Genomic DNA, 16,270 nt, shown 5'->3' with positions numbered 1-16,270 from the left:
TATTGATATGGCTAGTCCACTTCAGTTTCTGGTCAATGGCAACCCCCAGGATATTGATAGTGGAGGATTCAGTGATGGTAATGCTAGTGAATATCAAGGTACGATGGTTAGATTCTCTCTTGTTGGAGATTGTCATTGCCTGATACTTGTGTGGCACGAATGTTACTTGTCACTTATCAGCCCAAGCCTGGATATTGTCCAGGTCTTGCTGCATTTGGACATGGACTGCTTCAGTATCTGAGGAGTCGTGAATGGTGCTGAACATTGTGCAATCATCAGCGAACATCCCTATTTCTGACCTTATGATAGAAGGAAAATGAAGCAGCTGAAGATGGTTGTGCTTAGAACACTACCCTGAGGAACTCCTGCAGTGATGTCCTGGTTGAGATGACTGACCTCCAACAACCACAACCATCTCCCTTTGTGCTAGGTATGGCTCCAACCAGCAGAGTTTCCCCCCTGATTCCCATTGATAACTATTTTGCTAGGGCTCCTTGATCCTACACTCAGTCAAATGCAGCCTTAATGTCAAGGACAGTCACTCTCATCTCACCTCGGGAGTTCATCTCTTTTGTCCAAATTTGAATCAAGGCTGCAATGGGGTCAGGAGCTGAGTGACCCTGGCAGAACTCAAACTGGGTGTCAGTGAGCAGGTTATTGCTAAGCAAGTAGCACTTGATAGCACTGTTGATGACCCCTTCCATTAGTTTACTGATGATCAAGAGTAGACTGATGGGGCGGTAATTGGCCGGGTTGGATTTGTCCTGCCTTTTGTGTACAGGACCTATCTGGGCAACTTTCCATATAGCCGGGTAGATGCCACTGTTGTAGCTGTACTGGAACAGTTTGGCTAGGGGTGCTGCAAGTTCTGGAGCACAAGTCTTCAGTACTATTGCCAGAATATTGTCAGGGCCCATAGCCTTTGCCTTCAGTGACTTGCATTGTTTCCTGTTCCAGAACCTCTCAATTTAAAAATTCTCATCCTTACGTTCATAACCCATTATCTCCCTATCTCTGTAATTTCTCCCAACCCCTGTAACCCTCCAGGATACCTGCACCCCTCCAATTCTAGCCTCTTCAGTATTCCCCATTTTAATTGCTCCAAATATGGCCACGCACTCGAAGGTCTCAGGCCATAACCTCTGGGATTCCCTTCCTAAACATCACCTCTCCCTCCTCCTTTAAGAGAGTCTTTAAAAGCTACCTCTTCGATCAGGCTTTTGTCCACCTGACCTAATATCTTGTTATGTGTCTTTGATGCAGTAGAATTATGTTTGCTAACACTCGTGTAAATTCCCTTGGGTGTTTTATTACGTGGAAGTCGATATATAAATGCAAGCTGTTGTTGCATATGGCAAACCCTACAAAGCTTCATAATAGAGAATAGATTAAAATAAATAAAGTGAGCTGCAGGGAGTCGTTTCCATGGCAGTTACTGAAGACAAGCAAAACCCATTATGTCAGAATCTTTCCCGTTGAGCATTAAAGTTCACACCCAGCATTCAAAATATTTCCATCAGAAGGTATACAAAAATATTTGCAAGATTTTAAAGCTGGATATCGCAAGGTTATTTGCTAATTCCCAACTCCCTTTGATAGATGAGGTCAAACTGATACTATTGGAGATTTGAAACACACTAATTCTTGGATGTGGGTGTTGCTAGCAAAACCAGCATTTATTGCCTATCCTTCGTTGCCCTTGAGATGGTGGCGGAGAACTGCCTTCTTGAACCGCTGCAGTCTATGTGTACATCCACAGTGCTGTTAGAGAGGGAGTTCCAGGACTTTGACCCAGGAACGGCATTATAGTTCTAAGTCAAGATGGTGTGAGACTTTGAGGGAAACTTGCAGGTGGCGATCTTCTCTGCATTTGCTGCCCTTGTCCTTCTAGGTGGTGGAGGTCATGGGCTCAGAAGGTGTTGTGGAAGAAATCCTTGCTTTGTGCCCAGTAGCTGATTGTAATCCAGGCGACCAAGTGTCACATTAGTGAGTGGAAAATTGGTCATGGTTATAGAAGCCTTGGAATTAAAGCATAGAAGGAGGCCATTTTGCCCATAATACCGGTGCTAGCTCTTCAGATGAGCTACTTACTCATTTCCTCACATCTTTTTTACATTCTTCCTATTCAAGTAACTTTTCCAATTCTCTTTTAAATTATGGCCGGGCTTTTCTGGCCCCGTTAGCGGCGGGCATCACCGTAGGCGGGATGGGGAAATTTGGAGAGCGGCCAAAAGTCAATTGACTTTTATAATCCATATGCCAGGGTCTCTGCCTCAGCCACCATTTGTGTTAAAACATTCCATGTTCTCATAACTACATGGAAAAATATCTTCAGGCTTCCCCTTTTTCCTTCTTCCAGTGTTAATCGTCAGTGCATGCCCCCTTATTACAACTTTAATTCTTAACCATTCCCCCACTAACCATTTTCACCTCCTCTAGACCCATTTTTTGTTTCTTCCCTTGCCACATTATTACCCCCTTTTACCTTGCACCATCTTTTAATCATTCCTGCCCTCCACCCTATGACTCACCTTTCCATTTTGTTCTCTGTCTGTCCCATAAGAACATAAGATATAGGAGCAGGAGTAGACCATACTACCCCTCGAGCTTGCTCTGCCATTCAACATGATCATGACTGATCCTCTGCCTCAACTCCATTTTCCTGCTTGCTGCATAAATTCCTAGATTCCTTGAGGGATCAAAAACCTGCCTATCTCAACCTTGAATATACTCAACAATGGAACATCCTCAACCCTCTGGGGTAGAGACTTCCAATTGGATTCACAACCCTTCTCACCTTAGTCCTAAATGATCAGCCCCTTATGCTGAAACTGTGCCCAAGAGTTCTAGTATCCCCAGTCAGCAGGAACAATCTCTCAGTGTCTACCCTGCCAAGCCCTTCAGAATCTTGTATATTTCAATTAGATCATCCTTCATTCTTCTAAATGCCAGGGCCTGAATTTTTAAGATGGCAGGGACTCGCCTCCCACCATCCAAAGAGTCGGCGGGGAACAGTCATTTTACGCTCTAAAGAGCATTGATTGGCATTAGGCGGGACTTCTGTCCCACAGTCGGGAGGAAGTCCCATCTTAGAGAGCTGCCAGCCAATCTGCAAAAGCTGCAGTGCCCAGATGAAGAACTGCACCAGGAGACCTGAAACCAAGTCTGGGGACCCAAGGGAAAGGTAAGTGTCAGGGGTCCCAATGCATAGAGGGTAGGGAAGTCCTGGCAGTTCATGAGGGGTGCAATCGGTGTTCCGGGGGTGGGGTGGAGAGGCATGACGTGGGGAGGGAGGTCCGGAGGTCACGAGGCCTTCGGTGGTGGTGGGGGGGGATGCCCATGTCAGAAGGCAGCTCCTGTTGGAGGTGTGGCGCCCCCACCCCAGATCTAACTTGGATTCATTTTGTGCTTCCCCCATGGAGCTTCAATCTGCCCTCCACCTTAAAAATGGAGGCTGGGCAGGAAACGGTCCTCAAGTGGCCATTGATTGGCCGCTTAAGCGCCTCAACTGGGGCGAGGACGGGCTCCCTGGCCAAGGCACTGCCCGCCCCAGCGTAAAATCGCTGCGAGTATGGACTGGGCGGAAACCCGGAGGGAATCCCGTCCCTGCAATTTCATGCTCCCCCCGCCTAAAAAAAAGCCACTGGTGAGGGGGAGCAGGGGAGTGTAAAATTCAGGCCCAGAGAATATAGGCCCAGTTTACTAAGCATCTCATCACAGGACAGCCCTGTCATCCCATGCTCCTTTTGTTGCAGGCTTTCTACTGGCTTATAAACCCTTAAAGCCCTAATACTTTGCAGTTCTGTTTAAAAGTCATCAATTTGAAGCGTTTCTCGCTCCACAGATGCTGCCTGAAATGCAAAGTGCCTTCAGTGTTTTCTGCTTTTATACCCGTTTATTACTGGTCATTACAAGTCTCCTGTTACTTAGCCTTTTGAAACAGTTCAGGATTGTGCAGTTGTCCAGCCTAGAGTCCTGGCAGAGGCCTGAGTGTCAGTTAAGGGCGGGGGGGTGGAGGGGGGGTGTCATTGGACTGGTAATCTAGAGGCCCAGGCTATTGCTCTGGGAACACGAGTTCAAACCCCACCATTTGAATTCAGTCAATAAATCTGGAATATAAAGCTAGCCCCAGTAATGGTGACATGAAATTATCATTCATTGTTGTAAAAACCCATCTCGTTTACTAATGTCCATTAGGGAAGGAAATCTGTCATCCTTACCTGGTCTGGCCTACATGTGGCTCCAGACCCACAACAATGGGACTCTTAACTTGCCCTCTGAAATGGCCGAGCAAACCATTCAGCTAAAGTCATTCAGCATTTTAGTGATAGCGACTACAACATGGTACAGTTTAAATTTGTTATGGACAAAGAAATAGACAAGTTGCAAAAAATTGTTTTGGATTGGGGGAGAGTGGATTTTAGTAAAATAAGGCAGGATCTGGCCAAGGTAGACTGGGGACAGCTACTTGTGGGGAAATCTACAGAGGAGCAGTTGGGGGCGTTCAAAAAGGAAGTGGGGAGGGTACAGACTCAACATGTTCCCTCTAGGGTGATAGGAAGGAGTAACAAGCCCAGAGAACCATGGATGACCAGAGATATTCAGGTTACAATGAGAAGGAAAAGAGAGGCTTTTAGCAGATACAAGGGAAGCAGATCAGTGGAGGCATTAGTGGAGTACAGAAAGTGCAGGGTGGAGCTTAAGAAAGCAATTAGGAGAGCAAAGAGGGGATATGAGAAAGCTCTGGCCGGTAAAAGTAGGGAAAATCCCAAGATATTCTATAAGTATATCAATGGGAAGAGGATAACCAGGGAAAGAGTAGGGCCCATTAGGGACCAAGGGGGCAATCTATGGGTGGAGCTAGAGGACATCGGTAGAGTGTTGAATGAATACTTCACATCCATCTTCACCCACGAGAATGAGGATGAAGGTATCGAACACAGGGGGAGAGACTGTGAGGTTCTTAAGCAAATTGATATAGGGAGTGACAAGGTATTGGAGGTGTTGGCAGGCTTATAAGTGGACAAATCTTTAGGTTCGGATGATTTGTGTCCCAGACTGCTAAGGGAGGCAAGGGAGGAGATCGCAGGGGCTCTGACCCAAATTTTTAATTCCCCTCTGGCCATGGGGGAGGTGTCAGAGGACTGGAGAACAGCTAATGTGGTTCCGCTATTTAAGAAGGGTTGTAGAGATAAGCCAGGGAACTACAGGCCAGTGAGTCTCACATCAGTGGTAGGGAAACTATTAGAGAAAATTCTGAAGGAGAGAATCTATCTCCACTTGAAGAGGCAAGGTTTGATCAGGGATAAAAGCAAAGAACTGCGGATGCTGGAAATCCAAAACAAAAACAAAAACAGAAATACCTGGAAAAACAACAGAACTAAGTAAAAATAGGAAAGGGGTGAGTTCTGTTGAAGGGTCATGAGGATTCGAAACGTCAACTGTGCTCTTCTCTACCGATGCTGCCAGACCTGCTGAGTTTTTCCAGGTATTTCTGTTTTTGTTTTTGTTTTGATCAGGGATAATCAGCATGGCTTTGTCAGAGGGAGTTCATGCCTAACACATTTGATTGAATTTTTTGAGGAGGTGACCAGGCATGTAGATGAGGGTAGTGCAGTTGATGTAGTTTATATGGATTTCAGCAAAGCCTTTGCCAAGGTCCCACATGGGACACTTATAAAGAAGGCAAATGCACAAGGGATACAGGGTAATTTGATAAGGTGGATTCAAAATTGGCTTAGTTGTAGGAGACAGAGGGTGATGACAGATGGATGCATTAGTGACTGGAAGCCAGTGTCCAGTGGCGTACCACAGGGATCTGTGCTGGGTCCCCTATTATTTGTCATTTATATAAATGACATAGATGATTATGTGGGTGGTAGGATTAGTAAGTTTACGGATGACACAAAGATTGGCTGGGTGGTTAACAGTGAGGGTGAGTGTCTTGGGCTACAGGAAGATATAGATGGGATGGTCAGATGGGCAGATAAGTGGCAGATGGAATTTAACCCTGAAAAATGTGAGGTGATACATTTTGGAAGTATTCAATGAACGGCATGACACTAGGAAGTCCTGAGGAACAAAGGGACCTTGGCGTGTGTGTCCATAGATCTCTGAAGGCAGAGGGGCATGTTTGTGGTGTGGTCAAAAAGGCATATGGGACACTTGCCTTTATCAATCGAGGCATAGATTACAAAAGTAGGGAGGTCATGTTGGAGTTGTATAGAACCTTGGTGAGGCCACAGCTGGAGTACTGTGTGCAGTTCCAGTCGCCACATTATAGGAAGGATGTGATTGCACTGGAGGGGGTGCAGAGGAGATTCACCAGGATGTTGCCTGGGATGAAACATTTAAGTTATGAAGAGAGGTTGTATAGACGTAGGTTGTTTTCGTTGGACCAGAGAAGACTGAGGATCGACCTGATCGAGGTGTACAAGGTTATGAGGGGCATGGTCAGGGTGGATAGGGAGCAGCTGTTCCCCTTAGTTGAAGAGTCAGTCACAAGGGGGCATAAGTTCAAGGTGAGGGGCAGGAGGTTTAGGGGGGATATGAGGAAAAACTTTTTTACCCAGAGGGTGGTGACGGTCTGGACTGCACTGCCTGGGAGGGTGGTGGAGGCGGGTTGCCTCACATCCTTTAAAAAGTACCTGGATGAGCACTTGGCACGTCATAACATTCAAGGCTATGGGCCAAGTGCTGGTAAATGGGATTAGGTAGGTAGATCAGGTGTCTCTCACTTGTCAGTGCAGACTCGATGGGCCGAAGGGCCTCTTCTGCACTGTGTGATTCTGTGATAAAGAGCAATTAGGAATGGGCCACAAATGCTGGTCTTGCTGGTAATGCCCACATCTTGTGAATGCATATAAGGAAAAAATACGTTGAACGTGTCTCTCCTGCTTGGCCACACTCGGGAGAGAGTGAGTTAAGAGGTTTGGAATCTCTGTACTTTGTCCTCCACGTCCTGACATTATGCCAACATTTTTAGGGCGTTCTGATTGTCACGGGAATCAGAGACCTGACCTAAGGAATCTGCCCCCTCATGCCTGCCTCACTGTGCCCAGGTGAACTGAGTGTTTCCCAGAATAAATGGGGAGGAAAAAACTTCCCCTGATATCTCAAAGTAAGCTGCCACTGAAACTGTGATCTCTGCAGAAGAGCTGAGTGGATATGTAGTTCAGAAAAAGTTGACGTACAGAAGGAGTGCTGAGCGCATCATTCTGGATGCTGAGCTGCTGCAGCCTTGCAAGAGACCAGAGAAGACAGTCAAGGAGTAATGTGGGATGTCAGTTCTCGTAGAGGCTCTGGCAATTCACTCAATTTCTTTCTGAACTGTAAAGTGTTTTCTGGACATTTACTCAGGAGATTAAATGGGTCTTCAACAGTACATGGATGAGTGAATTGAGCTTTTGCTCAGTCCACAATTTCTCATGCTCTTATTAACGATACACAGAAGATGCTAGTTTGCTTGACAATATCAGAAAGCCTCAGAGCTTCTAAGTTAGGCCTGAACTTATATGTGTGATATGGCAGGGATTTAGGTCACTAAAGGGGCAGTGAGAAAGAGAGAGAGAAAGAGAGAGGGAGAGGAACACATTGGTCACTGTAGGGACAGTGAGAGAGGGAGACAGGAACACACTGGTCATTGTAGGGTCAGTCAGAGAGAGAGAGAGAGAGGGGAACACACTGCTCACTGTAGGGGCAGTGAGAGAGAGGAACACACTGATCATTGTAGGGGCAGTGAGAGAGAGAGGAACACACTGATCATTGTAAGGACAGTGAGAGAGAGGAACACACTGATCATTGTAGGGGCAGTGAGAGAGAGAGGAACACACTGATCATTGTAAGGACAGTGAGAGAGAGAGGGGAACACACTGGTCACTGTAGGGACAGTGAGAGAGAGAGGAACACACTGGTCACTGTAGGGACAGTGAGAGAGAGAGAGAGGAACACACTGATCACTGTAGGGACAGTGATAGAGAGAGGGGAACACACTGGTCACTGTAGGGACAGTGAGAGAGAGAGGAACACACTGGTCACTGTAGGGACAGTGAGAGAGAGAGGAACACACTGGTCACTGTAGGGACAGTGAGAGAGTGGGGAACACACTGGTCACTGTAGGGACAGTGAGAGAGAGAGGAACACACTGGTCACTGTAGGGACAGTGAGAGAGAGAGGAACACACTGGTCACTGTAGGGACAGTGAGAGAGTGAGGAACACACTGGTCACTGTAGGGACAGTGAGAGAGAGAGAGAGGGGAACACATTGATCACTGTCGGGACAGTGAGAGAAAGAGAGAGAGGGGAACACATTGATCACTGTCGGGACAGTGAGAGAAAGGAACAGGGAGGTCACTAGGGATAGTGAGAGAGAGAGAAGAACACACTGGTCACTGTAGGGACAGTGAGAGAGAGAGAGGAACACACTGGTCACTGTAGGGACAGTGAGAGAGAGAGAGAGGGGAACACATTAGTCACTGTAGGGACAGTGAGAGAAAGAGAGAGAGGGGAACACATTGGTCACTGTAGGGACAGTGAGAGAGAGAGGAACACACTGGTCATTGTAGAGACAGAGAGAGAGAGAGAGAGGGGAACACATTGGTCACTGTAGGGACAGTGAGAGAAAGAGAGAGAGGGGAACACATTGGTCACTGTAGGGACAGTGAGAGAGAGAGGAACACACTGGTCACTGTCGGTGCGGTGAGAGAAAGAGAGAGAGGGGAACACATTGGTCACTGTAGGGGCAGTGAGAGGGTGAGGAACACACTGGTCATTGTATGGATCGCACCCTTACACAGGCCTCCTGCAGTTGGCCCTAACTCTTGTGTGAAGCTGGTCACCTGAAATCCCAGTGAAGGACAGCAAACATTGCCTCAGTTGGCAGCTGAGAGAGCTCCGAATGGACAACTGTGTGTTGCTTCCCTGCTCGAGCCATCACAGCATCTTTAGAAGCAGCCCTTTAAATTTTCTTTGCCGCACACAGCCTGTTTACTACAGGCTTTATTACCTTTAAATTGTTTTGCACAGCCCCACACATGCAGTACCTTAAAGGATGCACTTCACCTTCATAATTGCAGCACAGGTATGCAACTTAGAGGGAGCTTTGTAAGTGATACCAATGAATAATCAGTGTAAATGTGAAAGTGGCGAGCTATCAGCAGCTTTGCTCAGCTATATGCTAGCAGAACCTCAGCAGAGTTTTAAAAAAATTAATTCATTAGGGATGTGCGCGTACGCTGGCTGGGCCAGTATTCATTGCCCATCCCTAATTGCCCTTGTTCAGAGGGCATTTAAGAATCAACCACATTGCTGTGGAGTCAGATGTAGGCCAGACCAGGTAAGGACGACAGATTTCCTTCCCCAAAGGGAGGCAGATGGTTTCATGGTCATTAGGCTTTTTTAATTCTGGGGGCAGAATTTAGCCCTTGTCGGGCGGGCTCAGTGGGGGGGTGGTCGGGAAGCTGCCTGCGATCAGGGCCGGAAGGTGATTTTACACCGGCAGGCCAATTAAGGCCCGCCCAGTGTGAAACGTGAGCGGCAGCGCTCACCGCTGCCTGTGCAAGGGAGTGCGAGAGGGGGCGAGCGCTAACTTTGCGCAGGCATGCAAGTGCGGGCTTCATAGTCACCCTGAGGCACAGACCCTGCCTCAGGGAGATGAAGAATCTTCAGAAGAAAAATAAAGAAATGAAAAATGTAATGAAACACCAGTGTCACGTGAGCAGGGAGATGTTATCAATTAAATTTTAAATTTTTCACTTTATTTTTACTTGCTTTTGGGAACCTCATCCCGCCCTAGGAGGAGGTTCCCTAAAAAATCCAAAGGCCACTTGGTCTTTTCGCCAGTGAAAAATTTCATTCAATTATCTTCTTAATGGCCTTAACAGGCCTTTTAATTCCCGACGTCAACGCGCATCATTTTACACTCCAGTGCGCCCGTCTGCCAAGCTAAAAACTTTACCCTAGATGTTTATTGAATTCAAATTTCACTCTTTGCCATGGCAGGATTTGAGCCCACCCAGATTAGTCTGGGTTGAATGCATTGCCAATCCAGTGACAATACCACTACGCCACCCCTATGACATCTAAAGCAATGATTAATCATCTTACCTTACTTATAATTAGGGTGGAGTTGTCCTTCAAGCATTATAACATTGTAACAGTTATAATTATAGTCATTAAGTAGAATTTACCATGTAGATTATTGCAGGTATGGTTTCCCAGTTAATGCTGTGCTACTCATATGCCATTCTGCAGGTATTTAAAATGCTTATTTTAATTCATAGCAATGTTGTTTGCTAATTTGTCCTTGTTTTATTTCTAGATTCTCTGTAAATCAGGGATCCTGTGTCTGCTCTGCTCTCAGTTAGTTGACAACGCGCTATAGCCTAGCCCACAGACTTCGCCAAGGATATTACCAATGCTGCTCCCTCAGTGATCATTGCTTTCAACCATTCTACCCCTGTAACCTCCCACAACACCAACATAGCCCTGAACTCAAGAGTAACTTCTCCACCATGCCACATCCACCCCCTCCTCAAAATGCTGCTCTTTCGAACACCATAGGCAGGAAGAGTGACGAGGTCCTGCAGCGGGAGTTCAGGGAGTTAGGCAGAAAGTTAAAAAACAGGACCTCTAGGCTTGTAATCTCAGGATTACTCCCCGTGCCATGTGCCAGTGAGGCTAGAAATAGTAAGATAGTGCAGCTAAACACGTGGCTGAACAGATGGTGTAGGAGGGAGGGTGTCCGATATCTGGATCATTGGGATCTCTTCCGGGGCTGGTGGGACCTGTACAAGAAGGACGGGTTGCATCTAAACTGGAGGGGCACCAATATCCTGGCTGCGAGGTTTGCTAGTGTCACTCGGGAGGGTTTAAACTAGTATGGCAGGGGGGTGGGAACCAGAGCAATAGGTCAGCAGGTGAAATAAATGACTGGGAACTAGTGAATATGGCCAATAGGACTAAGAGGAAGAGCAGGCAGGGAGAAATTACTGAACGCAGTGGGACTGGGGGTCTGAAATGCATTTGTTTCAATGTGAGAAGTATAACAGGCAAGGCAGATGAGCTTAGAGCTTGGATTAGTACTTGGGACTATGATGTTATTGCTATTACAGAGACTTGGTTGAAGGATGGACAGGATTGGCAGATAAACGTTCCAGGATTTAGATGTTTCAGGCGGGATAGAGAGGGATGTAGAAGAGGTGGGGGAGTTGCACTGCTGGTTAAGGAGAATATCACAGCTGTACGACAGGAGGACAACTCGGTGGGCTCATGCAGCGAGGCAATATGGAGTATTTCCCGTGGTGGGAATCAGGAATCCTTCGGTAGAGCTCCGGAATAGGAAGGGTGCAGTCACAATGTTGGGGGTTTACTATAGGCCTCCCAATTGCCGATGGGTGATTGAGGAACAGTTATGTAGGCAGATTTTGGAAAGATGTAAAAGCAATAGGGTTGTTGTGGTGGGTGATTTTAACTTTCCCTATATTGAATGGGAATCACTTAGTGCTAGGGGTTTGGATGGTGCAGAATTTGTAAGGTGCATCCAGGAGGGCTTCCTGAGACAATATGTAGATAGTCCAACTAGGGAAGGGGCAATACTGGACCTGGTATTAGGGAATGAACCCGGCCAGGTGGTTGAAGTTTCAGTAGGGGAGCATTTCGGGAAAAGTGACCATAATTCAGTAGGTTTCAAGGTACTGGTGGATAAGGATAACAGGAGTCCTCGAGTTAAAGTGCTTAATTGGGGGAAGGCTAATTATAACAATATTAGGCAGGAATCTAGACTGGAGGTGGGTGTTTGAGGGCAAATCAACAACTGACATGTGGGAGGCTTTCAAACGTCAGTTGATAAGAATTCAGGACCGGCATGTTCCTGCTAGGATGAAGGATAAGTATGGCAAGTTTCAGGATCCTTGGATAACGAAGGATGTTATGAGATTAGTCAAAAAGAAAAGGAAGCATTCGTAAGGGCCAGAAGGCTGGGAACAGATGAAACCCGTGGAGAATATAAAGAAAGTAGGAAGAAACTTAAGCAAGGAATCAGGAGGGCTAAAAGGGGCCATGAAAAGTCATTGGCAACCAGGATTAAGGAAAATCCCAAGGCCTTTTATACATATGTAAAAAGCAAGAGGGTAGCCAGGGAAAGGGTAGGCCCACTCAGGGACAGAGGTGGGAATCTGCGTGTGGAGCCAGAAGAAATGGGAGAGATACTAACTGAATACTTCTCATCAGTATTCACCAAAGAGAAGGACTTAGCGGTCGATTTGTCTAGGGAAGAGTGTGTAGATAGCCTGGATCATGTTGAGATCAATAAAGAGGAGGTGTTAGGCGCCTTGAAGAATATTAAGGTAGATAAGTCCCCAGGGCCAGAAGGGATGTACCCCAGAGTACTGAGGGAGGCAAGGGAGGAGATTGCTGGGGCCTTGACAGAAATCTTTGTATCCTCACTGGCTACGGGTGAGGTCCCAGAGGACTGGAGAATGGCCAATGTTGTTCCATTATTTAAGAAGGGTAGCAGGGATAATCCAGGAAATTACAGGCCGGTGAGCCTTACGTCAGTGGTAGGGAAATTATTGGAGAAGATTCTTTGTGACAGGATTTACTACCATTTGGAAGCAAATGGGCGTATTAGTGAGAGGTAGCATGGTTTTGTGAAGGGGAGGTCGTGTCTCACTAACTTGATCGAGTTTTTCGAGGAAGTGACAAAGATGATCGACGATGGAAGGGCAGTGGATGTTATCTACATGGATTTCAGTAAGGCCTTTGACAAGGTCCCTCATGGCAGACTAGTACAGAAGGTAAAGTCGCACGGGATCAGAGGTGAGCTGGCAAGATGGATACAGAATTGGCTTGGTCATAGAAGACAGAGGGTAGCAGTGGAAGGGTGCTTTTCTGAATGGAGAGCTGTGACTAGTGGAGTTCTGCAGGGATCAGTGCTGGGACCTTTGCTGTTTGTAGTATACATAAATGATTTGGAGGAAAATGTAACTGGGCTAATTAGTAAGTTTGCAGACAACACTAAGGTTGGAGGAGTTGCAGATAGTGAAGAGGATTGTCAAAGGATACAACGGGATATAGTTCGGTTGGAGACTTGGGTGGAGAAATGGCAGATGGAGTTAAATCCGGACAAATGCGAGGTAATGCATTTTGGAAGGTCTAATACAGGTAGGAATTATACAGTAAATGGCAGAACCCTTACGTGCAGAGGGATCTGGGTGTACAGGTCCACAGGTCACTGAAAGTGGCAACGCAGGTGGATAAGGTAGTCAGGAAGGCATATGGCATGCTTGCCTTCATCAGCAGGGGTATTGAGTATAAAAGCTGGGAAGTCATGCTGCAGCTGTATGGAACCTTGGTTAGGCCACACTTGGAATATTGCGTGCAATTCTGGTCGCCACATTACCAGAAGGATATGGAGGCGTTGGAGAGGGTGCAGAGGAGGTTTACCAGGCTGCTGCCTGGTCTGGAGGTTATTAGCTATGAGGAGAGGTTGGAGAAACTCGGATTGTTCTCTCTAGAGCGACGGAGATTGAGGGGCGACTTGATAGAAGTTTACAAAATTATGAGTGGCATGGACAGAGTAGATAGAAGCTTTTTCCCAGGGTGGAAGAGTCAATTACTAGGGTACATAGATTTAAGGTGAGAGGAGAAAACTATAGAGGAGATGTGCGAGGCAAGTTTTTTTACATAGAGGGTAGTGAGTGTCTGGAATTCGCTGCCAGAGGAGGTGGTGGAAGCAGGTACGATAGTGGTGTTTAAGAGGCAGCTTGACAAATACATGAATAGGATGGGAATAGAGGGATATGAACCCTGGAAGTGCAAAATGTTTTAGTTAACGGGCAATATGATTGGTGCAGGTTTGGAGGGCCGAAGGGCCTGTTCCTGTGCTGTACTTTTCTTTGTTCTTTGTTCTTTATTCACGTCCCCATACCTTCTACCTGAGCTATTCTCCGACTAGTGGCGTGAGGCATATAGAAGCCTGACTAGAAACTCTTAAAAGGCTGCTGCAGGCTGCTCACAAAAAGATGAGAAGCTAAGTCTCTTTGTGGGGGCAGCAGGAATAAATACCTTCCCACTCGCTGCAGATTCCTTCCTGTGTTATCCTCCTGTGGTTGCCTCAACCTCTCCAACATCTGCCTTCTGGCTGGGAGACACAGAAGAGTCACTAAATTTCCTGCCCTTTCCTTCCCCTAGCCCCTCTGTCATTGGCACAAACTGCTTGTGAGCATTGGTCATAGCTTGCCAATTCCAAGGCTCGAAAATTCCCCTTAGGTCATCGAGCATCTCTGGCGCTAGTGTAGCATCTTAACCACAGCCCTAGCACTCCTGTGTAAAGGCACTGCCTGCCGTAACAGTGAGACACACAGCAACAACAATAACAACTTGCATTTATATCGCTAATTTTATCTAGTGAAATGTTCCAAAGTGCTTCCCAGGAATGTTATCAAACTAAATATAACACCAAGCCATGTATGGAGACATTAGCACAGTTGACCAAAATGTGGTCAGAGGTAGATTTTAAGCAGCGTCTAATAGGAGGAGAGAGAGGTGGAGAAGTTTAGGGAGGGGATTTCAGAGTGGACAAACTGATGGCTTGGTGACCACTGATCATGTGGGAAGTGATGGCCTAGTGGTATTGTCACTGGACAGGTAACCCAGAGACCTAGGGTCTGGGGACCCAGGTTTGAATCCTGCCATGGCAAATGGTGGAATTTGAATTCAATTAAAAAACAAATCTGGAATTAAAAATCTAATGGTTGTAAAACCTATCTGGTTCACTAATGCCCTTTAGTTTAGGGAAGGAAATCTGCCATCTTTGCCTGGGTCTGGCCTACTACATACTCCAGACAGCCTAGCCAGCAACATGAACAAATTTAAAAAAATTTGAAGATGTGCCAGAGTTGGAGCATACAGACCAGATCCTGTGTGTTCAATACCCATCCTGTGATGAGTTAGCTGACCTTTGCTATGGGAGAGATAGGGCCACTATAAGTGGCTTCATTGCCCAGGGAAGCTGAAAGGCAGCCTGGGTTTCTGCTCCTCATTTCTATTCAGTTGTTTATGATGGAAAGTAGACATCAGGTGAGGACAGCCTTAGGCTCGACTGTAATGATCCCTCAAATCTAATTGCCAGTTATCGACCGTCACTGATTAGGCTTATTCATGGAGGATGGCCATTTTGACAAGGGACATGGTAAACACAGTCCTCATGAAACCCCAAAGAATCTGCTCTTAAGGAGAGAAAATTATCAAAAAGGCTTTATTTCTTCATCATCACCAAATGAAAATATTACTTCCAAAAATGCTGTCACACTTTAAAAGTACACCAGTGTATTCTTCGTAGAGCAACTTTAATTAGTTATTTAGCCACTGTAACTGATTCTAACTGACTGTGAAATTGGCTGACATATCAGTTAAGTACATGGTTTCTGAGATGCACATTAGCACACCCAGTGCAGTTAGGTCTAGCACAACATGAACTCCAAAAAAAGGGTCATCTATTTTTAAATGTGTTTGAGAACTGAACTCACTGTAACTTTGGAGAGCAAAAGATGGATTTCAAGCTCTTGTGCTTGAAACTGCCCTTAAAGCGGGGATGGGATTTTTAACATATATTCTTTCACGGGATATTGGCGTCACTGGAAAGGTCAGCATTTGTTGCCCATCCCTAATTGCCCTTGAGAAGGTGGAGGTGAGCCACTTTCTTGAACTGCTGCAGTTCATCTGGTGTAGGTACACCCACAGTGCTGTTAGGGAGAGAGTTCCAGGATTTTGATCCAGCGACAGTGAAGGAATGGCACTATATTTCCAGGTAGAATTACAAAAAAGGAGATACTTATATAGCACCTTTCATGACATCCCAATGCTCTTTACCAGTGAACTACTTTCGAAGTGCAGTCACTATTCTAATGTAGGAAACGTGGCAGTTAGTTCAAAATCTCACAAACAGGAATGGGTTAATGGCTAGATAATCTGTTTGTACTGATGTTAATTGAGATAAATATTGATCAGGACAAGGGGAGGACTCCTCTGTTTTTCAAAATAATGGCTGTGAATCCTTTCATAGGGAAGGCTAACAGTTTGACTTCTTAATTGAAGGACACCATCTCCAACAATCCCTCAAACACACATTGGGAGGGTCAACCTTGATTTTGTGGGACTTGAACACACAACATTCTGTCCCAGAGGCAAGAGTGTTACCCACTGGGTCACTTTAAACACAACTTGTGCAAGCAATCTATAGCCAAGATGTGAACTTTACGAGTGATGTACA

At 46.1% G+C, this 16,270-nt stretch overlaps 1 protein-coding gene across 1 annotated transcript in view; it reads left to right on the top strand.

Annotated features, from left to right (window-relative positions):
- Nucleotides 1-3,131: 3,131 nt before the first annotated feature.
- poln (polymerase (DNA directed) nu) overlaps nucleotides 3,132-16,270 on the top strand; it is a 176,045-nt gene continuing 162,906 nt past the window's right edge. The window contains exon 1 of the mRNA XM_078557332.1: nucleotides 3,132-3,184. Coding sequence (XP_078413458.1) covers nucleotides 3,132-3,184 — 53 coding nt within the window. The remainder of the gene's footprint in view (nucleotides 3,185-16,270) is intronic.

The sequence above is a fragment of the Cetorhinus maximus genome, chromosome 2 (assembly GCF_964194155.1).
Source record: "Cetorhinus maximus chromosome 2, sCetMax3.hap1.1, whole genome shotgun sequence".
Classification (NCBI taxonomy): domain Eukaryota; kingdom Metazoa; phylum Chordata; class Chondrichthyes; order Lamniformes; family Cetorhinidae; genus Cetorhinus; species Cetorhinus maximus.
This window is presented reverse-complemented; position numbering and strand designations above follow the sequence as displayed.